The sequence below is a fragment of the Rhinopithecus roxellana genome, chromosome 13, assembly GCF_007565055.1.
Source record: "Rhinopithecus roxellana isolate Shanxi Qingling chromosome 13, ASM756505v1, whole genome shotgun sequence".
In the NCBI taxonomy this organism is placed as follows: domain Eukaryota; kingdom Metazoa; phylum Chordata; class Mammalia; order Primates; family Cercopithecidae; genus Rhinopithecus; species Rhinopithecus roxellana.
In genome coordinates this window covers 71,128,652-71,151,329 of record NC_044561.1, presented here as the reverse complement: position 1 = coordinate 71,151,329, position 22,678 = coordinate 71,128,652, and the positions used below count along the sequence as shown (strand labels likewise).

At 57.5% G+C, this 22,678-nt stretch overlaps 1 protein-coding gene and 1 long non-coding RNA gene across 2 annotated transcripts; both read left to right on the top strand.

Moving 5' to 3' along the window:
* The first annotated feature begins 682 nt into the window (after positions 1–682).
* MIR1-1HG (MIR1-1 host gene) lies at positions 683–6,628 on the top strand. The gene is given in 2 exon segments (XM_030915331.1): positions 683–6,462; positions 6,464–6,628. Coding segments are annotated over 2 exon segments (210 nt in total). The 5' UTR covers positions 683–6,417.
* A 5,404-nt stretch (positions 6,629–12,032) lies between these two features.
* Positions 12,033–14,347, top strand: LOC115892884. Its single transcript, XR_004052798.1, has 2 exons — positions 12,033–12,101; positions 12,489–14,347. It is a non-coding gene; the product is annotated as an uncharacterized LOC115892884 (long non-coding RNA).
* The last annotated feature ends 8,331 nt before the right edge of the window (positions 14,348–22,678 follow it).

The window sequence follows — 22,678 nt, the reverse complement described above, 5'->3', positions numbered from 1 at the left end:
CGCGGGCAAGGCTGCAGGGCTGGGGCATGGGGCCCAGGGTCAGGCCGTGAAGGCCCCCTCAGTCTGTCCTCCCACCACCATGCAATGTGGGTGTCCCTGGAATCTTCCTGTCCTGCCCACCCAGAGATATCACGTGGTGTCAGAGTCCATCCTGTCCCACCTAGGCCACGGCAAGCCAGGCGGGAGAGTGTCCTGGGTGGGCTGTCCTGTGGTCAGCCGGGGCCCATGGCCGACTGGGAGGTCTGTTCTGCCTCTGCTCCAGCTATGAGTGTGGTCTGGGAGGAGTTTGCAGGGGAATAAGGGCCTCAAACCCTCAAGGTCACTGTGCCCACAGATGTGAGCCCCTGGGGCGGGGCCCGATGGTCTGGGCTGTATCCCACAGCTGAGGCTAGTGCCAGGGGCAGCGAGCACTTGGTGAAGCCAGGCCTGTGGAGGAATCGGGCGGTGGAGGCAGAGGGCACTGAGGGCCAATCCCAGAGCGTGGAGGCTGCCTGGCGCCTCTGACCCTCCCCAGACCCCTGCGGGCCCCTGATGGGGGAGCCCGGGCAGAGCAAGAGGGTGGTGAGTGGTGTGTGAGTGGGTGTGTGGTGGTGAGTGGTGTGTGAGTGGGTGTGTGGTGGTGAGTGGTGGTGAGTGGGTGTGTGGTGGTGAGTGGTGTGTGAGTGGGTGTGTGGTGGTGAGTTGTGTGTGAGTGGGTGTGTGTGTCGGGGCGTGTGGCCCTTCACACCGGTCCCCGTAGAGCTTGAGGGAAACTCCTTGGGGTGGAGGCCCTCCGGGACGGGGGGTAAGGGCCTGATGCCGGCCGCGAAGCCCCGTCTCCGTCGGGACGTCCGCCTGGTGGAGCTGCCTTCCTCACTGACGTCGCTGTTTCTCGGATCCGGGAGCCAAATGCTTTGCTAGAGCTGGTAAAATGGAACCAAATCGACTGTCCAATGGATTTGGTCCCCTTCAACCAGCTGTAGCTGTGCATTGATGGCGCCGTGCGGCCCGGCTGCAGGTCCTGCAGTCATGGAGAGGACCCAGCAGGCGGTGCAGGGACAGCCCAACTCAGCGTGTGGTCAGCTCCAAGTAAGCGAAGCCCCGAGTGCTGCCCCTGCCCCTCAGGACACTTCAGTGCAGAGCCCGAGACCCCCCAGCTGTGGTGCCCCTGCTTGCTCATCCTTGCCAGGGCACCATGAAACCAATGTTCATTGCTCACACCAGAGCTTTGCTTGAAAATGTGGGCTGAGGAGCTGGGCCCTGTGGGTTGGGCCTGCCGGGGGCCTGGGCTGGCCCTGCCCTGTCCTCTTCCCAAGGAACTTTCTTTGATTTCTCCCTTAAAATGGCCTGGACACTAAGGCTCCCGAGGGCCCCGCAGAGGTGAGCACGGATGCTGCGCTGGCGACCTGTGGGTGTTTGTGTCCTCAGTGGGGAGGCCTGGGCCAGTGGCGTCTCTCCAGATGGCCTGAGGAGTGCTGGGCCTGGCAGGGAGACCACAAACAGGAGCCCCTCGGCATGGCCCGTGGCTGGGGAGGTGCCTGTGAAGGTTGCTGGGGGCCCCCGGAGCTCCCCATCTCCCCACCCTCTGGGGGGAGGTAGTGATGCCTAGGTGCAGGGAAGGCGGGTTACCGACGGGCACAGCTGTAGCGAGTAGAGATCTGCAAGGGGGGCTGCAGGCTGGGCGGCCCCCAGGACCTGCTCGGGGGGGGTCCCTGACCACCTGCCCTTCTCTGGGCAGGGGCTGGCATGAAGGGGCTCAGGCTGCTGGGCACTGGCAGATCTGAGGCCTGGGCAGGCACGGGGGCTTCTGCTGGGCATCTCTAGGCCTAGGGTTCCAGGGCCTGTCAGGAGTGACCCCTGACTTCTACCTAGAGTAGCAGAGGCGGGGCCTCCCCTCAGGGGCCACCAGCTGCCAGTCTCAGGGCAGGTGAGACCGAGGGTCAGGACCGTGGGAGGGATGAGCAGAGGGAAGGGGTGTGGTGGGCAGAGGGGCAGATACTCCATGGACTGACGGACGGGCCGAAGAACGGGTCTGAGTGGCTCCCCTGGCCCTGGCTCAGGAAGTCACGGCTCCCTCCTCACACTCTGCCCAGCCTCAGTGCCTCTAATTCCCAGGGTCAGCTTAACCCTAACCCTGGCACGGTGTTACCACCCCTCTTCACACAGAGTCACTATGTCCCCAGACAGTGGGAGAGGCCGAGAGGCTGGGGTAGTGGACGGCAGCCCTGTCTTCAGCACAGGGGTGGTGCTGGGGTTTGAAAACCAGAGTGTGTGGGATCCATGGGCTCTGCTCCTGAAGGGCTGTGGCCCTGGCCTTTATTCGAGCCTCTATGAGTGGAGGGCAGAGTGGTCAGCTCCTGCTGGGGCTCCTATCCAGGCGCCGCCTCCTGGGAGCCTCCAGGGGCTTCCACTGTTGAGCCCTTTACAGGGGGCAGCCGGGTGGCCTGGGTATGGCTGTGCCTTTCAGGGTGGCCTGACCCCAACCCCACCAACCCCAAGCTGTGTGATGCCGGGCACTGTCCTCCACTGGGGTCTCCTGCCAGGGACATCTGTCTGTCGGGTGAGGCCTGGTCCTTTCCTGGAGGGGAGACTTTGGATATCCACCCAGCTGAGGACCTGGTCGGCCTGCCCCCAACCTTCCCTCCTACCTGAAGGGTGGGGAGGAGGCTGGGGAGGTGGCCGGGGTGCAACAGCTTGAGGTCCTGTGTCAAATACATCACCCGGGTGAGGACTCAGGGAACCACCCCTGGGCCTGTGGGAGGGTTTTGTGCAAACATCACGCCAAGAATAGTGTCTGCTGTTGACCCAGCACTTGCCAGGGAAGGCTGGAGCCATTGGAGTCCCTTCCAGTGCAGCCTGGGGTTCCTGTCGGTCACCATGCCAGCCGTGAACAGGGACGCCTGCTCCCTGTTGCCCGCCTGGCCCTTCCTCGCCACCCATGGCCCCGCCAGCCCGACCCTCTGGCATTGACACCTGCTGAGGGCAGTGGCACAGCTGCAGAAAGCCCACAGCTGTGCGGGAGCTGCCCTGCCAGGCAGGGCCTCGGGGTACTGAGGAGGGTGGCAGGAACGGAGGGGCACGCAGGCTCCATTCCAGCCAGCTGAGAGCCAGGGCTCCCTGCTCCTGGCCTCCCGTCTCTCCTGTAAATTAAAGGATGAGATGAGGCTGAGACCATCCCCGGTTCTCCACCGCGGTCAGGACATCAGCTCCAGATGACTGTAGGACACTGTGGCTGTTACCTGGCCTACCCACTTGGGGCATCTTTGTGGAGTTCCCAGTAAAAACCACCACACCTGCCTTGCCATCCCCAGGATGAGGCCTTGTCCAGTGAGATCACAGTGCAGCCCCACACCAGGTCACGCACAGTGTGGACAGACAGGACATGTGGGTGGAGACGAGGGCACACTTGGAAGCAGTTCCCATGCCTGGCGGACCGCACATGAGGGGCCGTATGGGCTCTGACCCTCAGCAGCCCCAGGCAACGCATGACCGCGGCTGGGTGTCCCAGTGAAACTTTATTGGCAGACGCTGGAATTTGAATACCGTATCATGTTCGGAGGTCACTAAATGGGTCTGTTGATTTTTTTCCTCCCAGTCATTAAAAAGGTGAATGCTGTCCTGAGCTCTCAGGGGCTGTCTGAAAGCAGGTGGCAGGGGGACTGGGCTCTGGTTGCAGCTGCCACCTCCAGCTAGATTAAGAGGATAAATGAGCAGCAGGCACTGTGCGCACAGGACCAGGACACAGGGGCACCGAGGGCAGCCACTGCTCTTCCCAGCTGCTTGCTGCATGTTTGGTCAGTGCACAGGTGGAGGCCCCAGCGCAGCCCTAGTGTTCACAGTGGTGGGACCAGTATGAACAGCCCCGGCCTGCCCAGCAGGAGAGAAAAACCAGGAGGAGGCAGCTGGGGCAGGGCAGAGCCTGGAGCCTCCAGGTTTGGGGTGGGGCTATCTCATGTCTCATCCTGCACCCCCTGCAGCCTCGTGGCTTTGGGCTGAACTCGCCCCCAGCAGGTGCCCATCTCTGGAGCAGGTGTCCACTGGGAACAGGGCCCAGCCAAGCCAAGGCTACTCCCCAGGGTCAAGGAAGTGGGGTCAGGGACAGGGACACAGCCCACTGGAGGACCGCAGTTTCGGATCCCAGGATCCTAGCAACCCCGGGTTGGGGTGCACAGGAGCCAGCTCTGCCAGGCTCGGCATGCCGCGGAGTGCCTGGGCATCAGAGAGGGTGAGGAGCTCACCACAGTCACACAGCCAGCCCTGGGCGAGCCTGGAGCAGGATGGAAACACATTCCTGTCTGTCCCAGGGCTGTGTCTTCCACTCCGGAATGGGCAGCCCTTGGCTGGACTTGGCCAGGCTGAGTTTGGGACGCTGAGTTTGGAGGGCTGCTGCCTGCAGCCCCCGCACCTGGTCTCCATGCTTTGCTGTGTGTTTAGCTGCGTGGGGGTCCGTGCAGCATCTTGCCTTAGGGGGCTCAAGGGGAGAGGGGGCAGCGGAAGTGGGGCCAATGCTGGGGAAGGGGCTTTATGTCTCCTGGGGCTCTTCCATCTGTCTTTTCATCTCCCTGGGAGGGGTGAGAATGTGGATCTGAGTGAGCAGGGGACATTGCCAGCTCAGTGAGCAAGAGGATGGGTCTGAGGGTCCAGTGCTGTGGGAAAGCCTCTCCCTGCCAGGTGCAAAGGTGACAGGAGTTGGCCCATCCCAACCTCAGCCGAGGATCTGCAGGTCCTGGGTCCTGTATCACTGTAAGAAAAGTCCAAGAGCTCATTAGAAATGCAGATTCCAGGCCCCGTATCCCACCCCTACCGCAGTCAGAACCTCCAGAGCAAGGGCCTGGGAACCTGAGTTTTTACCGAGTGCATTTGGTGAGTCTTATGAACAAGCCACACCAACCTGGTTCCCTTGATGCCCGCCGGCCCCGCACCTGCCCTATGTACACCTTGCTCAGGTCCCCTCCCTCTGCTCCCTACCCCTCAGCAGACCATGTCCTTCTGGGAAGGCTCTGGACCTCTCAGCAGTAGGTCTCTCTCCTCTATACTCTAGCAGCCGCCACCACACTCGGGACCCTGTTGGCTGCAGTGGGTCCTTGTGGAATCTCCCCTCTTCCTGCAGCCTTGGGTGGAGGGTGAGAGGTGTGTGCAGTTTCCCAGATGTCAAGGGATGAAGTAACGTAGTCTGTGTGTGTGCATCTCCTTGTTCTGGGAGAAAGTGGTGTTGACCACAAACAAGCAGAAAGAAAGTTAAATTCTACCACCCCAAGCAGCCCCTGGTGAGATGCCAGGCACTTCCTTCCAGTCTTTTTTTTCCATATGTAGCTCAGTTTATCCCCATCCCACCTCCCACCACACACACTAAGACAGCGGCCACAGGGCTGATAAACAGCCATTTCTGCAGAGCAGTGCCTGGGGCCCCCTCCTGCATCATCAGTGGCTCTGTCCACCTTTCTGCCCAAGGTCCTGGGGTCAATGCACTGCCAACGCCCCATCCATGACCAGCGTGAGCAACCTCACTGCTGTCCACAAATGCTCCTGTGCTGAGCCTTGGGCACAACGTTCTCCAAATTCTGCTGGCTCTGACATGCCTGCGGTCCCGTGGCATCACCAAAAACATCCTGACTTCCTTCCTCCTGAGCATGGGATGGAGGCAAAGCCCTGAGCAGCCTCCTGTGGGTCACCCACCACACCTGCTGCACCCACCGCACCTCCTGCGCCCACCACACCTGCTGCCCCCGCCGTGCCCACCACACCTGCCACTCCTGCCATGGCTCCCGTCCCTTTGCAGGTCCCTGCTTCCCTCTCTTCAGCAGCTTGCTCAGACGCTGACCATCTCCCACCCCAGCGCCCTGTCCCTCCTCAGGTCCTGCTGACCGGGCAGCCTCTGGTCTGCAGCAGGGCACACGGGCCTCCGAGCGCTGGGCTGTGGCACTGCTTGTTGCGGTTGTCCCTCCCAGCCTCTTGCTCCCGTGTGCCTGGCCTGGGACTTCCTCCAGGTGTATTTGTGGAGGAAGCCAGAGAACGGGTGCAGGGTGCAGACAAGCCTCTGAGGGGGCACAGGAGGTGGGGTCCCAGACAGAAGGGCCAGTGCAGCCTCCTAAGTTTCAGGAACAAGCTGTGATCTGGAAGCTTTGGAAACTCTTGAAGACAAGGAGCTATGATCTGTGTTGGACCAAGGATTCCAGATCCCTGCTCTGCTGCCTCCGGTGGGAACACCCACACGCCCTCCCCAGGACCCTGGGCCGACAGCCTGGGTTTGTGTGTCTCAGTCCAGGATCTTGAGCCCTTAGAAAAGAGACCCTGCTCCCATCCCGGCCACTCCGTCTCCTGCTTCCTCACTTCGTGTCCACTCGTCCCAGTGTGCTGGGGGTGGGGCTGGTGCTCTAGGACTGAATTCTGGTCCTGGCTCCCACCCTGGGTGTTTTTTTCCTATAGGTCAGCCCTGAAATGTCCATTACTCACTAAGAAAAGGAAAATGCTCATTTGAAAGACAATTCTTCTCTTTGACAATGCTGAGACATTCTCCCAGTCCCAGCCTCACAGTGCTCCAGTGTGTGAAGGACAGCAGCTGTTGGGGAAGTTCAGTGCATCTATCCTAACCAGGGCTGGAGGTGATGCCAGTCTGTGCAGCTAGGAACACCTCCTCCGCTGTGGCTGAAGGGGCTCCACCTGGCACCTGTGCCACCAGTGGCCCCTGAACGGGCATCCAGGTCCACCCTTAATAAAGATGCATTGCTCATTCTATTTCAGACCTTGTTTATCCTCCCCAGCTCCCCAGTGTGTTCTGGAGGAGATCCCTCCACTGTCAGACAAAGACTTAGGAATGACAGCAGTCATCCCACCGAGAGTCAGCGGCGTCGGCATGTGCTTCTCCTTCTTGTCAGTGCCCCTCTGGCTCAGTCCAATGCCCAGCACTTACAGATAGGGAAACACACACAAGCACATACACACCCCATACACGGGCACAGGCTCACATGCGCACATACCCGCACTTGTGCAAACACACACACAGAGGCACATGCACTTTCTCACACAGGCACACATGCACAATGCACACACAGGCACACACATGCACACCCGCACACATGCTTACACATACACTTACCTGCACATTCCCACACACGGACATGCAGGCACACCCCTCCACACACACATATATGCACATGCATGCACACTTTCTCACAGATACACAAAGCAATGCAGACACTCATGTATGTATACATGAGCACACATGCATACACACAGTCACACACTGTGCACACATCTACGTATGCACACACCCACACATGCACAACACACACACAGGCACACATGAGCACACACTCACATGCACACACGTTCCCATCCCCCCACCACATAATCGCACAGACGCCTAATGCCTTGCAGCAGGTGAGACCGCCCGTCAGTAGGATTAGGGGTCCAACAGGGGGTTCTGGCAGCAGATGCAGGCAGTTTGGAGAAGGGGCTGAGTGCGAGCTGAGGCAGACAAGGGAGGCTGAGTGAGGGAGAGGGTTGGGTCCCTGAGGTGGGGCAGGGGGAAGGGTGGGAGGTGGCTGAGGGAGCTTCCCGGAGAAGCTCAGAATGAGACAGTCACATGGGGGGTTGTTTGGGCTTTCCCAGGTGAACCCTGTACTTCCCCCTTCCCCTCCCCCTCCCTCTATATTCCCCTCCCCAGAGCCATGGTCCCTCACCACCCCTCTGCCCTGGCACCTCAATAAGACCCTGTGGAAGTTCCTGTAGACAGGAAGTGGGGTGGGGCCTGCCGGGAGGTGGGGCCTGTGGGGAGGTGGGGCTTGTGGGGAGGCGGGGCCTGTGGGGAGGTGGGGCTTGTGGGGAGGTGGGGCCTGTGGGAAGACAGCTCTTCTTATGAGAAGGCGGGGCCCATGAGAAGGCGGGAACTGTGGGAATTCAGGGTCTCCCTAAAGTGAAGAAGAGCCCTCCTGGGGAGTGCAGGGAGCATCTTCCTTTGTCTTTTGAGCTCATCTTGATTTTGAGCTAATTTGTTTACAACAATGTAGAGACCAGGCTGCACTCAGGATGCTGGCAGGACCGAGTTGAGTGACGTCCATACCACTGATGCCCAGCTGGGTGTCTGCGCCCAGCCACACTGTGCTGGGAGCTGGGGGTGTGGGGACAGGTCAGACCCAAACCTGCCTCATTTGTTCCACAAACCAGCAGCAATGCAAGCCAGGCATGGCTCCAAGTTCACCTGAAGTCGGTCCTTCCCCGAGCAGCCAGAGGGGCAGGTCCTGCTGTTTTCTCCACTCTGCAGATGGGGAGACTGAGGCACAGGTGGCCACACGCAAGTCACCCCGCCAGCGAGGAGAGGAGGCCGTATCCCAGCCAGGGTGTGGAAATGCTGTGCCTGGCTGGTAACCCCTGCCCCAGAGGCCCCTGTGCTAAGCGCCCTGGCTCTAGGGCAGGAGCCACACTCTGGATGATTTTATAAAAACCGTTTTATTTTAAAACAATATGCAAGTATGGAGGGTGCCCCTCAAAGCACACACGTGGCTTCATTAGTTACCCTGTGGAACAGCTCCATGCCAAAACCTGGACTTGCACTGTCTCCTCCAGATGTCTCCCCGGCCTCGCCCCTGCCCAAAAGGAGCCAGTGCCGTTTTGTTTGTAGGAATCACTTCCTTGTGTTTTTTTTTCCCCTCTAAATACTATGATGTAGCTTTGCCTAATTTTTTTTTTTTTTTTTTTTTTTTTTTTTTTTTTTGAGATAGACTGTCAGCCCATCACCCAGGCTGGAGTGCAGTGGCGTAATCCCAGCTTACTGGAACCTCCACCTCCCAGGTTCAAGTGATCCTCATGCCTCAGCCTCCCGAGTAGCTGGGATTATAGGCATGGGCCACTACATCTGGCTAATTTGTGTATTTTTAGTAGAGACAGGGTTCACCATGTTGGCCAGGCTGGTCTCGAACTCCCAGCCTCAGGTGATCCACCCACCTTGGCTTCCCAAAGTGTAGGGATTCCAGGTGTGAGCCATGACACCCTGCTGGCTTTGCCTAACATTTTATAACAGCTTGATTTTAAAAATGTTTCAAGTCTGTTTCAGTCTTTAGGTCCCTCCTGTCACTCTTTTTTTTTTTATAATGTGTCTGCTGAATGACCAGGTCGTTTGGCCTGAGGTGTGTCCTCTTGGTGCAGTTCTGCCTGTTCCTCTGTCCTCTGAGATTCCTGTGCGCTGGTGGCTGGACCCAGAGACTCCTCCCACTCAGGCTGCATCCCTGCCCCAGGACCCCAGGGTCCTGTTGTGTCCCCCCATTAGGATGACACAGGTCAGGGGTGTGCACTCCTGGAATGGTGGCCAGGGTTGCTCTGTACTTCAAGTCATTAATCCATCGAGGTTGCAAGATGGTGATGTCCTGAGTCTGGAAGTTCTTTTTCACTTATTTGTTGGGATACTTTTATGGAAACTCTTCTCCTCCAAGCAGTCTTATCCCCAGTGCCACTGTCCAGAGGAAGCAGGATAAGGGCACAAATCTTCTCCCACAGTCGCTGCCTTCAGGAAAATGCACCGGGTCCCCGAAGCCCTCCTGAGGGTTGGCTTGGTCAATACCACTGTGTGCACATGCCCCCTTCCAGCGGGAACTGTGGACGGCATCGAAGGGAAGAGAAGGTTCTTGCTGCACCAGAAGCCCCTTATGGAGCAGTGAAGGATTTCACAGAACTGAAGATCAGGGGCCTGAGACAGGGGTTTTTACCAAAAGGATGCTTTGAAAGCCAAGGGGGAAGCTGAGTTATGAGAAAGCTTTGCACGACTGCAAGGAATACAGAGCCCAGAGTTGGGATCCGAGTCGCTGCGGCACTAGGACAGAGGCAACTTGTACGTACCTGGGAGCCCAGACTGGCCTGGCCATTGGGAGCAGAGGGGTCCCCGGTGTGGGCCTGCAGCTTGTTCACCTTTACTGTGTCTTCAAGGGCACCACTGTTCATCTCAGCAAGGCTTCGGTGAACTTGCAGGGGATGGTGGAAGCAGACACCGCACTGTGTGGGGGACCTGAACACGAAGTCGGTAGAGGAGCAGGTCTCTGGGCTCCAGCAACACCAAAAGGAAGCGGGCCACCTTGAAGAGCGCTCTTCCTCTGCTGGAGCTCCCAGTCAATACGGCATCGTCTGCGTGGAGGGTCTGATTCACGAGATGTACGCTGCTGGAAAACGCTTCAAAGAAGCAAACTACCTCCTGTGGGCTGAAGTTCTCTCCACCAGGTGAAATGAAGAAAACGCCCACTCATTTTGTAGAAGGTGGGGGTGCTGGCAGCTGGGAAGACCAGACCAGCAGGCTTTCTAGCAGAATGAACTCAGGTCTACACGCTTATTTTTGTAATCAGGTCAGTTAATAAATGGTGACTGCCTTTGAATTTAAAAGAAATATGTATCATTATGCATTCATGAACCGATATGTGTTTGGTAGGTCTCAATCCACTGCAATTATTATCATCTTTGCAGCTCAGATCATCCTGTCTCTGGCCAGGGGTGTCTCACCAGGTGAACTCCACACCCTGCATGCTCTCTCAGGGTCAGCTTGGTTGTTGTATAATTTACATACCAAAAAAAAAAATGCACAGATTTTAAGTGTAAAGTTTGTAGAGTTTTATTTAATAAATGTTGAGTTTTACACTCATGTAACCACCATCATAATCAAGATCTGGAACATTCCATCAGTTCAAAAACTTCCCTCATACACCTTGGCAGTCGTCGCCCTCCTCTGGCCCAGCAATCACGGACTGGCCAGCATGGGTCAGATCTGCTTCAGCTGGAACTTTCTAAATGGAATCATGCAGTGTGTGGGCTGTGTGCCCGGGGTCTCTCAATGTCGTTTTAAGACTCATCTGCACTGTTGTGTGTTTCTGTAGGCTTTGTTCCTTTTCATTGCAGAGAAGGACTCCATTCTGTGATGACACCATTGGCCTGCTGATGGGCATCCGAAAGTCTCAGCATCCACAGGTGCAGTGGGCAGAGGCCGGGCTGCAGGAGCCACGTGGGGCTGGTCGCTGTCACTCCTGCCATGCTGGGCTGGCTGGGGATAGAAAGTCAACTCAGAAGACGAACCAACTTGCTTATGTGGCCAAGAGGTTTGAAAATAGGGCTGGATCCAGAACCCAAACCATGTCAATCAGAAATCTTTCTCCATAGCTCAGCTCCACCTTCCTTGGGGCTGGCTTCACTCCTGGCAGGCTGTTTGCAGGCGGAGCACAGGTGGACGCTGAGATTTCAGGCTTATATATCTAATTGGGTGGGACAGAGAGGGAGAGAGGGAGAGAGAGAGAGACAGGGGGGGGGAGACAAATATACAGAGAGAGACAGAGAGACAGAGCGTGAGAGACACACAGAGAGAAAGATACAGAGTGAGAAAAAGAGAGAGAGAGGAGGGAAAGAGACAGAGAGAAAGAGAGAGACAGAGGGAACAAGACACCAAAAGAACACGCGTGAGAGAGATTCATTTCAAGAAACCCAGCAAAGGTCCCAAGATGGACACTCGCTGGCCAGGCTTGGGTCACTTGACCACTTGGGGTGGGAGGAAGCCATCCCCTAGAACTACCCAGGCTCCCCAGATTGAAACGAGGGACCTGATAATGAAAGGAGGAGGGATGCTGGGCAGGCAGAGCGAGGCCACTCTGCACCATTGCCACTGCAGTGTGCTGATGCCAGGCCCTGGATGAGCATCCAGCACCCACCGTGCGCTGCCCTCCCATCTGGTGGGCCGACTCCCATGGCCCCGCCATCTCGATACAGTGGTGAGTGGGTGGTGAGCTGCTTTCCTGTGCTGTAACCTTACTTTACTTCTAAAAGTGAAAACGGAAACGCAGGAGTGCCGACACCGGCGACAGAAAGCAGGCTCTGTGAATGCCATGGAGGTGAGGCTGGTGCTGCCCGCGCTGCTCGGGGGACAGGCAGGTGCCGTGGACCACGGGCTGAGACATTTGGGGCCACTTTCCTAAAGAGGGCGGATCTTTAGAGCAGCTGTAATACACGTTTCCTCATTGGAGGAGAAACCAAGCTGGGTGAGCATCTGGGATTTGACTTCTGCACAGTCAATTTTGTACATTTTCCAGGATTGCGTTGTGGACACAGCGAGAGAGCCCCCTGGGAGAAAGGCTGCATTCAGTGGAGACTGAACCCAGGTGGGGGGCCGGGGGGTGTGCCTCCTGTGACTCGGGGCAGGTGTCTGACTACCTGGGGTGCTTTCCAAAGAAGGTGGGCAGGGGCATGGGGGAGGGGCCCTCCAGGGCTTCCGTACCTGAGTGAAGCTTTGTCAATAAGCTTCTTGGGAGACGGCCAGAGACAATGAGGGAGACAAAGGGAGCTCCAACTCAAAATCTGAGAGAAAAGCAAAGGGCAAATGTGATTTCATAAAAATGTTGCTTCACTGACAAATCCAAGGCTTTTCCCGCCATGGGAACCCCGTTCCTCAGTTCTCCCCGCCGGAAAAGCACTTGGTGGGGTGGGGCGGGGAGACCCAGCCCCACATGGAATTTCCGGGTGGAGCGTTTCCATGTCTTTCACACCAGCAGGTGGACGCAGCAGTGAGGAAATTGTCTGCATCTTCTGGACGCGGGGCTGCACGTGGCGCTCTGTGGATAAGGCACCTCTGCTCATCGCTTCTTTTTTGCGAAGTGTGCCTGTCACGCATAAATCCATCACATCCACGGCCAAAGCCTCTTTTAGAACGAGCCGAATTGCAGTTTCAGGTTTGGCGTCTTCTCTCACTCTCTCTCTTGTGCACGCAGGGACATCCTGACGGGGCCCGGGGTGGTGCTTTCTGGATGTGTGGGGTCTTTCAGGAGAGCAAAGCTGTGACTTGAGGACAGACAGCACAGCAGTAGCAGCAAAGCCCAGCAGCCCCTCGGAGAGTTCTTTTCATTCCCAGAACCAACAGCGGGAGGAAATGCCTCCTAGGAAGTGTCTTATTTTCTCATTTGTTAGACGCCGCTGTCAGCCTGGGAGAGCAGGCATTCTCTGTTGTGAATTAGCCCAGTTGGATGAGCTCATGCTGTGGGGGCTGCAGCCTGCCGCCCCCGCACCCACTCCATTAGCCGCAGGGAGGTGAGCTCCGTGAGAGGCGGGCCGGGGGTGCCACATCAGATCACGCCCCTTCACAGAACCCAGTCTAAATGTGGGACAGCACTTTCACGGCACGCACCAGATAAAACTGAGTCCAGGACAGCGCTGTGAGCCCCCACCACACCTTTAGCTGGAGGCCACAGGTGGCGGGTCTCAGGTCGGAAGCCCTTCAGCAAAGTCCTGGCGTGGGGCCTTGGAGAAACCGCCAGTGTCTCAAACCTGCTCTCACTGCCTCATGGGAGGCTCGGGTGGGTCCATGCAGTTGACAGACATCATCATTCGCCACCTGCACATGCGGCCTGGGCAGAGGCTGGCTGCAGTCCCCTAGTCCCCACCTCTGCTCTTCCCCCAGCCTGGCGTGGGTAGTTGTGGGGTGGGGAGTCTGGGGCAGGGGGTGCCAGAGGAGTGCCTGCCCTCGAGATGCTGGAGGAGTGCCGATCTCCCGCTCCTGGATGTGTGGCAGAGGCCTCCTGAGTGCGCCTGGGTCAGTCTCCCTGATGCTTCGAGCACCATAGCTGCCTCTCCTTCCTGGCTGTTCCCTACATGGAAAGTCCTTCTCATCCTGTGCAAAGAGCTCTCGGTTTGGGAAGAGACTGGACAGGACCCCCAATGACGGTTCAGGCCGGGAAGGCACCTGAAGCCTGGGTACTGGTTTATGTGGGACCCTGGGCACAACCTTTACCTTCTGCACCTGTGGGAAACCTGCCCAGGAAGCATGGCCCACACCAGGTAGAGTGCACACACCGTTTTTATGAAGCAGAGTAGCAAGAATACAGTGGCCGTGAGGTCCTTCCAGGACCCTGCTTGTGGACAGCTCCCAGCAGCCGCAGCTCACTCCCAGCTCCAGCTGACTCCTAGCCCCTCAGTGAGCCCGGGGCTGGATCAAAGTATGGGGACGATCCTGTGGGTGCACCCCAGCATGGCAAGCCTCCAGGAGACCCTAGACCCCGGCTGGGGGTCAGGAAGGCTCTCCCCTCTGTGTTTCTGAGTCCGTAGGAACTGAGTCTCTGGCCACACGAGGACAGAATCAGTGACATCTGAAGAACCGGGAGCTAGAAGATGAGGGTGATTAAGTCACGCGCCTCAGCAAGTTCATTAAACTGTTGACTTGCTAATGGTCCCGGGTGCAGTTTGGAATGAGGGTGTTGACATAGGGACTCCGTGTATTCGGGAAGTCCCTGGTCTGAAAACAGGGCTGCCAGGCTTCTAATATGCCCTCCACAGACTAGAGCTCCCGCACATGAATTATTAATGCAGTATCATATTAACTATATTGATATGTTAATAATTAATAACAACATGCTAATGATCACCCTGTGGCTACATCATTGCTGCTCACACACGTCCTCCTGGGAGGTGGCTTTGTCCTGCCTTTGGGGAGCAAGGGATAGCAACTCGCCCATGGGCAGCTGGGGGGCAGCAGGGCTGGGGCTGGTGCCTGGTCCCTGGGGACCCGGGTGACGTGCAACTTGCCAAGGAATGTGCCTTCGGCCTGCAGGCCCTGAGCACCCCATGGCACCTGATGTAGGCCCCGCCTCCACCCCGCGTGTGTCCAGGAGGGAGTCTGAGAGCTCGGCCCAGCCAGGCGTCTACCTGAGCAGACAGGCAGCTGCAGGCTGTGTGCAGAGGTGTCACCCGGAAAGCTCTGGGCCGCTGGCAGTGGCAGCCCAAGAAAGGGGCTGCAGCTCAGGCTGGTCCTCTTCTCCCAGCAACAGGCCCTGAGCTGTTCTTTTGGTGCTCTGGACTCTGCCTTGGTTTTGTCATCTGCAGAATGGATGCGCAGCCCCATCACCTTGCAGGGGAGCTGGGACGGGCCGGCACACAGCGCTTGGCAAAAGCAGGCACCCAAAGTAGCTGCTATTACTATTGCCCCCAAGGATTTTGCTTAATTTCTTTCCTTGGAAAGTGCTGGAATAAATTCTAGACACTGCTGTGTTCCTGAGCATCGCTCCCGGCCCCAACACCACAGCCTGAGGGCTGCATCGAGCCAGGTGGATTCAGCACCCCTAGGAAGCCTGGCACTGCACCCCCTGGCTGCAGTCATCCAAGGGGGGTGTCAGCAGGGTCTCCTGCTGCAGAGCTCACAAGGGAGCTTGGTAGAATTAATCTTTTCTGAGAAACCCAGAAGAATCTTCACCTAACCTGCCCTGAAAAGTCTCTCCAGCACCTCCCCTGGTGTCTGGTGCCCGTTAGCACCAAGGGCCTCCCGGGGGGACAGGAGAGTGGGGCAGGTCCACGAGGCGGGGTTCAGGCAGCTCAGACAAGACCACGGCTCCACAGCCTGGCCTGTAGCCCTGCCTCCTGCTGGGGCGGGCCATGGGCTTGCTGCACACGTGAAGGTCTGCAGGGGTGTCTTTCCGAGCGCACTGTGACAGCCCAGTAGAAGAGGGCCCAGGGGAGTGGCAGGCATCGCAGCCTGTGGCCCAGAGCCCCCACATGCGTGAGACTCCACCTCCACGGAGATCTTTCTGTGCAGGCCGCTGTTATCAGCCATCGTACAGAGCAGGATATTGAGGCTCTGGCAACTTCCGTGACTTCCGAGGTCACATAGCCATGAAATGGCTGAGCTGGGCTTCAAACTCAGGCAGAAGATTCCAGAATCAGCACACAGCCACCAGGCAGCCAGCCTCCACCTGACAGTTGGAAAGGCTGGACATGGGTCTCCAAGTGCCCTCAGACCTCTGACCCCCCAGCTCTGCTCTCTTCCCTTCCTTCCTCTTCCTATCACTGTCTCTGCTTCCCTCTGTCTTTGTCTCCCTGTCTCCATCTCTCCCTGTCTCTGTCTCCCTCTGTTTCCCTGTTTCTGTCTCCCTGTTCCTCTGTCCCTGTCTCTCTGTCTCTGTCCATCTCTGTCTCCCTCTCCCTCTGTCTCTGTCTCCCTCTGTCTCTGTCTCTCTGTCTCTGTCTCTGTCTCCTTCTCCCTCTGTCTCTCTCTGTCTCTGTCTCCCTCTCCCTCTGTCTCTGTCTCCCTCTGTCTCTGTCTCTCTGTCTCTGTCTGTCTCTGTCTCCCTCTCCCTCTGTCTCTCTCTGTCTCTGTCTCCCTCTCCCTCTGTCTCTGTCTCCCTCTGTCTCTCTGTCTCTGTCTGTCTCTGTCTCCCTCTCCCTCTGTCTCTTTCTGTCTCTGTCTCCCTCTCCCTCTGTCTCTGTCTCCCTCTGTCTCTATCTCTGTCTCCCTCTCCCTCTGTCTCTGTCTCCCTCTGTCTCTATCTCTGTCTCCCTCTCCCTCTGTCTCTGTCTTCCTCTGTCTCTGTCTCTCTGTCTCTGTCTATCTCTGTCTCCCTCTCTCTCTGTCTCCCTCTGTCTCTGTCTCTCTGTCTCTGTCTGTCTCGGTTTCCCTCTCCCTCTGTCTCTCTCTGTCTCTGTCTCTCTCTGTCTCTGTCTCCCTCTCCCTCTGTCTCTGTCTCCCTCTGTCCGGGTGTTTATTGGGAGGCCCCTGAGCACATGACTTCAGTCCCTTTCCGGGACATCTGCAGGGTCCTGGCCCCATGCACACACGCTGGGACACCCTCGGAACCCCCTGCTTACTGCATACCCTCATGTTCTCAAACTTCAGGGGCTCCCCTGGGTGATGTGACTTGGCTTCGAGCTGAGTTGGAGAAGAAAAGTCTTTGGAGCTGCTTTTATTCCATTTTGGCAGCTTCCAAGAACTGGGCCTCTCGCCCCAGAGCACATCTCCCAGGCATCTCAGCAAGACCCCGCGGCGACGTTGGCCCTGCCAACCTTTGTCCCATGACTGAGGTTTGCTGGGGAAAGAAGGGACCATGGAGGACTTGGGCTCATTTAGAGAGAAGAGGCTTCTCCTGTCTCTGTCTATCTCTTTTAATCTCACTTTTAACCTCAGCCCTTGGCAGAGATTTCCACTAAATTAAGCCTCAGGCTAATGCCATCAACATGGTGGGGGCTGCTTCTGCACAGAGCCAGGTCCACGCCAGTCCTGCCACAGGGGGAGGGTGCTTGGGGCAGCATCAGCTCATCCCAGTGCCAGCAGAGCCCCTGCCCGGCAACCCTGTGCCTCACTCAGGCTGTGTGGGCACCGTGGGGTGGTGCGCGGCATGGCTCTGCGTCCCTGAGGCAGCACCTGTCCTTGAGGTTCCACATCTTGTGGGGGTGGGAACCTGACAGGCAGGTTTGCTGTGGAGCAGGGAGGTGGGAGGGCTCAGGGCGAAGAGAGCCATCTGGGGACCCTAGTGACGGGTGGGATACTATACCCTCCCGGAATGGGTATAGTAGCAGGAGTGAGAGTCAAGGTGATACCACCAGGGTTGAGGGCGGCACCCCTGCGGCCTGGGTCTGGCTGGGCCCTGGCACCCCTGCTGAGCAGGTGACTTCTAGAGCATGGCGGGAAAGGTGTCCTTGCTGGCTGTCCACAGGGGAGGGATGATGGCGCTCAGCTCCCTGCAGCAGGAAGAGATGGGCCTGTCAACGTCGGGAGCTCTGCACGGGGCTGGTGGGGAAGCCTAGTCCCTCCTCAATCCCTCACCCTGAGGCCTGTGGATGCCCAGGCCCAGCTGCCTCCTCCTCCTGGGGAAGCCCTCCCTGCCCGGACGCACCCCTAGGAGGGAGCTCCTGGGCTGAAGAGGCTCCCCCGGCTGGTGTCTGCAATGACAGTGGAGACTCGGCGAGTAAATCTCAGCACAGCCACACCAGAGACAGCAGCAGCTGCAGCACTTGCAGAGGGTCAGCGTGCACCCCCTAACCCAGCCTGTATGCACCCCCCGGGCATGTGTGTCCCCCACCCCATGCTGGGCCTTCATGCACCACCCCCCACCCAGCCTGTGTGCACCCCCTGGGCTTGCATGCTCTCTCACCCCATGCCAGGTCCCCCCACCCCACGCCGGGCCTTCATGCACCCCCCACCTAGCCTGCGTGTACTCCCAGGCTTGCGTGCCCTCTCACCCCAAGCCAGGTGCCCCCACCCCACACCAAGCCTGCGTGCACCCCGCCCCACCGTCCACCACCCAGCCTGCGTTCACCCCCAGGGCTTGCATGCCCCCCACCCCACACCAGGCCTGCATTCGTCCCGTGGGCCTGCGTGCACCACCCCCCCCACCCCAACAGCCTGCTTGCACCCCCCAGGCTTGCAGGCCCCCACCCCACACCAGGCCTGTGTGCGTCCCCTGGGCCTGCGTGCACCTAGACGCTGTGTGGTATGTGCTGTGGGCGATTCCCTTTAAAGCATCAACAATTACATGCGAGTTTGAACGAAAACTGCTCTGAAGGCTTCAGAGAAACTGCTGAATGAGGCTATTTGGGGGTGGGGGCAGGAGGAGTCAATAGGTTTGGTTTTATTCTGCACTTTTCTTGATGGTGGGAATGTTAAACTAGCTGTGAGGGCTGCTCTTATTTAGAAATTTTGGAAAGCAAATCTCAGGAAAGGTGGTACAGATTCCAGGTCGGGAGAAATCTGGCTGCCCCCCACGCCCCCTTCCAAGTCACCCTGGGTTTGCCAGAGCCTCCCCCAGGCTGGCCAGCAGGTGGGCAGGCGTGGCCAGGAACCCAGCCTGCGCAGGTGCTAAATGCCCCTTCTCCGGGAGGACGTCACAAGGGCACTGCGGATCCCTCACTCAACTCTATTTGCTGCACATGTCAAAGCTGTTTAAAAAGAAAGCGCTCAGGACTTTCCCCAGAGTCTGCAGTCAGGGTTGGCCTCCAGCCTAGGTGTGACCCAAAGTTCTGTGACTCAGACCCACAAACCCAGGCTGCGCAGAACGCATTCACCCAGGAACTTGGGGCATTCACCCAGCAACTTGGGCGTGGAGTGAGAGGCGAGCCCCCCGTCCCCGCACTCGGGGGCACACGCCAGTCACTGCCCAGACCCCAGGCCTCTTAGAGGAACTCAGCACACACAGTCACATGGAGCCTAACAAATTGTAGCCCCTGCGTGGCCCCTGTGCCCCGCCCCCACCTGGGCCTTTTGCAGCTGCCAGGCTGGGAGGATCCATCCTGTCTCCCACTGAAGGGCAGCAGCCCCGGGAGGGACAGAGAGGAAGGAGCCCCGACAGGAGGGACTGTGGGGTGAAAGGCGGTGGCAAGGGAAGGAGCCCCGACAGGAGGGACTGTGGGGTGAAAGGCGGTGGCAAGGTGGAGAAATCCAGCACTCTGAAAAGCAGCTGGGGAGCCTGGAGAAGGACATGTGTGAACTTTAGAACTGCTCATTGTTCCAAGCCGTGACCTTGAAGAAGGCAGGGGCCTCTCTGGCCTCTGTGTCCCCGTTGCTGAGGACAGGGTGGGACACGAGAGGCTGGGGGGTGGCCTCTGCCTCTGAGCCGGTTCTCAGCTCTTTTCTTCCCTCTGAATTCATGTGTTTTCTCAGCCATGAGGGACCCACAGAAATCGGGGCTCGGGAAGCCAGGGATGACTTTGAGTTTGAGAGAAGCAACTAGCCCGGATCACATACTGGAGACGGTCAGGCCCAGCCCCACCCCCTGTGCATGTCTGGCTGAGCTTCCTAAGGAGCAGTGGCCACATCCACACTGCACCAGACCCTGCCAGTCTCCTCAGCTGGACCTGGACAGATAGAAGCGCTTAAACCCCAAGATGGGAGGGGACAGAGGGGTACCAGCTGGGGCCATGGGACTGGACCACCTTCCTGGAGCACAGGGCTGCGTGAGGTGAGGCATGTCTGGGCCACGGAACAGGGATGACATACTTCATGCACACATACCCACACACATCTCTCATGTGACACACCCACACCCACAAATGTCCCTCATAAGACACACACACGTCCCTCATAAAACACACACACACACATCCCTCACATCACACATACACACATCCCTCACGTGATACACATCCACACATGTCCCTCACGTGACACACACGTCCCTCACATGACACAAACACACACCCCTCACCTGACACACACACACACATCCCTCACGTGACACACACACATCCCTCACGTGACACACACACATCCACACATGTCCCTCACATGACACACACATCCCCTACGCGTGCACACACACGCACTCTGCAGGTGGCTGCTCACCCGCCCTGACATGATGACTGTCTATCCAGTGAGAACCGGCCGCAGGAGGGTTTGGTGCAGTGTGGATGTGGCCACTGCTCCTCAGGAAGCTCAGCCGGACACGTGCAGGGGGCGGGGCTGGGCCCGACTTCGTTTCCAGCATGTGACCTGGGCAAGCTGCCGCTCCCCTCGGGGCCTCGTTTTTCTCCTCTGTGGAACGGGGACGGCAGAGCCAGCATGGCGCACAGAGCCCCGGAGCGCCGCTCCACAAAGGCACACCCCAGTGATACCCGCCTGGTCAAGCTCAGACCCAGGCAGAGAGGTGGCCGAGCCTGGCAGGGCCCCGGGTCCCACCCGCCCCCGGGTCTGGTAGCTCTGCAGAAGGACCTCTTTCAGGAAAGCGATCCACACACAATTCCCAGCGGCAGCCTGCACGTGCTGGGCTGCTGTGGGCTCTGGAACGACGAATGAGGACACCTTGAATCCCCTCTGCTTCCAGGATGTCACGTCTGTGTTCCTGAGATAAAGTGTGGAAACTGACTTTGGTAACTTCACGCTGCTTAGATTCATGGTGGAATCAGCTGCTGAGAGCAAGTTTGCCTCTTGGGTGAGCTCAGGGCTGCTAGGAAGCTTTTCGCACCAGGGGCCTCAGGGGCACAGGTTCCAGGCCACGAGCTCACAGGCGTTTGCAGAAATAAGAGTTCCTGGCTGGGCGCAGTGGCTTACACTCAGCACTTTGAGAGGCCAACACAGGAGGATTGTGTGAACCCAGGAGTTAGAGACCAGCCTGGGGAACATAGTGAGACCCAGTATCTAATTTTTTTTTTGAGATGGGGTCTCACTCTGTTGCCCAAGCTAGAGTGCAGTGGTGCGATCTCGGCTCACCACAACCTCCACCTCCTGGGCTCAAGCAATCCTCCCACCTCAGCCTCCCAAGTAGCTGGTACTACAGGCACACCACCATACCTGGCTAATTTTTGTATATTTTGTAGAGACTGGGTTTTGCCATGTTGCCTAGGCTGGTCTTGAACTCCTGGGCTCAGGAGATCTGCCTGCCTCAGCCTCCCAAAGTGTTGGGATTACAGGCGTGAGCCACTGCGTCTAGCCCCAGTATCTAATTATAAGAAAAGAAAAAGAAAAAAAATAAATAAGGGTTTCTGGTAAATCCTTCCTGGAGACACCTGGTGCCAGTCACACAGCCTCCGTGCTGGTCACTCAGGCTGTGCACAGCCCAGCCTCAGGGCGGCCAGGGAGGCAGTACATACCCCAGCCCTCAGGGTGGCCAGGGAGGCAGTACATACCCCACCTGCAGGGCGGCCAGGGAGGCAGCGTGCACGGCTCTGCCCGGCCAGCTCTTGGAGCGTCTGGTGGGGCCAAGTGTTCTGGGGACACATGCTCCGGAAAGATCTGCTTCAGTCAGACTTTCACACAGGACAGCTGGGGTTGACCCCGGCCGGCACAGCCGGCAATGCCTGAGGACTGTGAGGCCAGAGGGCAGAGGCAGGGATTCTCCCAACAGAAAATCAGGCATGACATCCATCTCCAAAGCTGTTCCTGAGTCTGGGCCCCAAGCCTGCTGTAAGTGCAGAATGCTGGTGACTTCCTTCAAGGTCCTCAGAGCAGACCCTGGGACAGGGTTTGGGGCACAGGGTTTATGCAGGAGGTGATTCCAGCAGGCAGGGTGCATGGTGGGGAGGTGAGACCGGAGGGAGGGGAGGGGTAGCATGAGTGAGTGGCAGGTGGCCACAGTGAACAACCACAGGTTGTTGCAAAACAGGTCCTTGGAGGCCAATTCTGGATTCCTTGATTGGCTTATGCAAGGAGCTCTTGCTGGGGAGCCCTAGGAAGGGGAACCCCTCCTGGGTCACCCAGATATCAAAGCACGGAAACATAGGGTTAATGCAGAGGTAATTAGACAGTATTTTGAATTCAATGGAAATTAAAACAACATATCAACGTTTGTGGGATGCAAATTGAGCAGTGTTTAGGATACATTTTACAGCAGTAATTGCTGAAATGATAAAAAAGGAAGAGATCACAAAGCACTCTAAGCCAAGAGCCAGCAAGCTGCAGCCCACCGGCCATGTCTGGCCCCTTCCTGCAGCCCACTGGCCATGTCTGGCCCCTTCCTACAGCCCAGTGGCCATGTCTGGCCCCTTCTTGCAGCCCACCAGCCATGTCTGGCCCCTTCCCACTGTTGAAAATAAAGTTATGCTGGAGAACAACTTGGTACTTACATGTTTTCTGTCACTGCTTTCACGCTACAACAGCAGTTGAGTGGTTGTGACACACACCACGTGACTCACAAAACCAAACATATTTACTCTCCAGCCCTTTACAGAGAACACTTGCCAACTATGATAGGAGTTTTCGCCTGGAGAAACTAGTAAGGGAAAAATACATACACAACGCAGGCAGAAAGCAGAAGGTGATAAAGATCAGGGCGGAAATCAACTGAATAAAAAACAAAAACAGAAAATAGAGAAAATAAATGAAACCAAAGCTGATTCTTTGAAAAGATCAATACAATTGATAAGCTTCTGGGCAGACTGACCCCAAAACAAAGAGGAGGCACTCATTACAAACATGGAAGCTAAAAACGACATCACCACAGACCCTACAGATGGGAAAAAAGAGTCAGGGAGTATTGTGTCCAATCTTCTG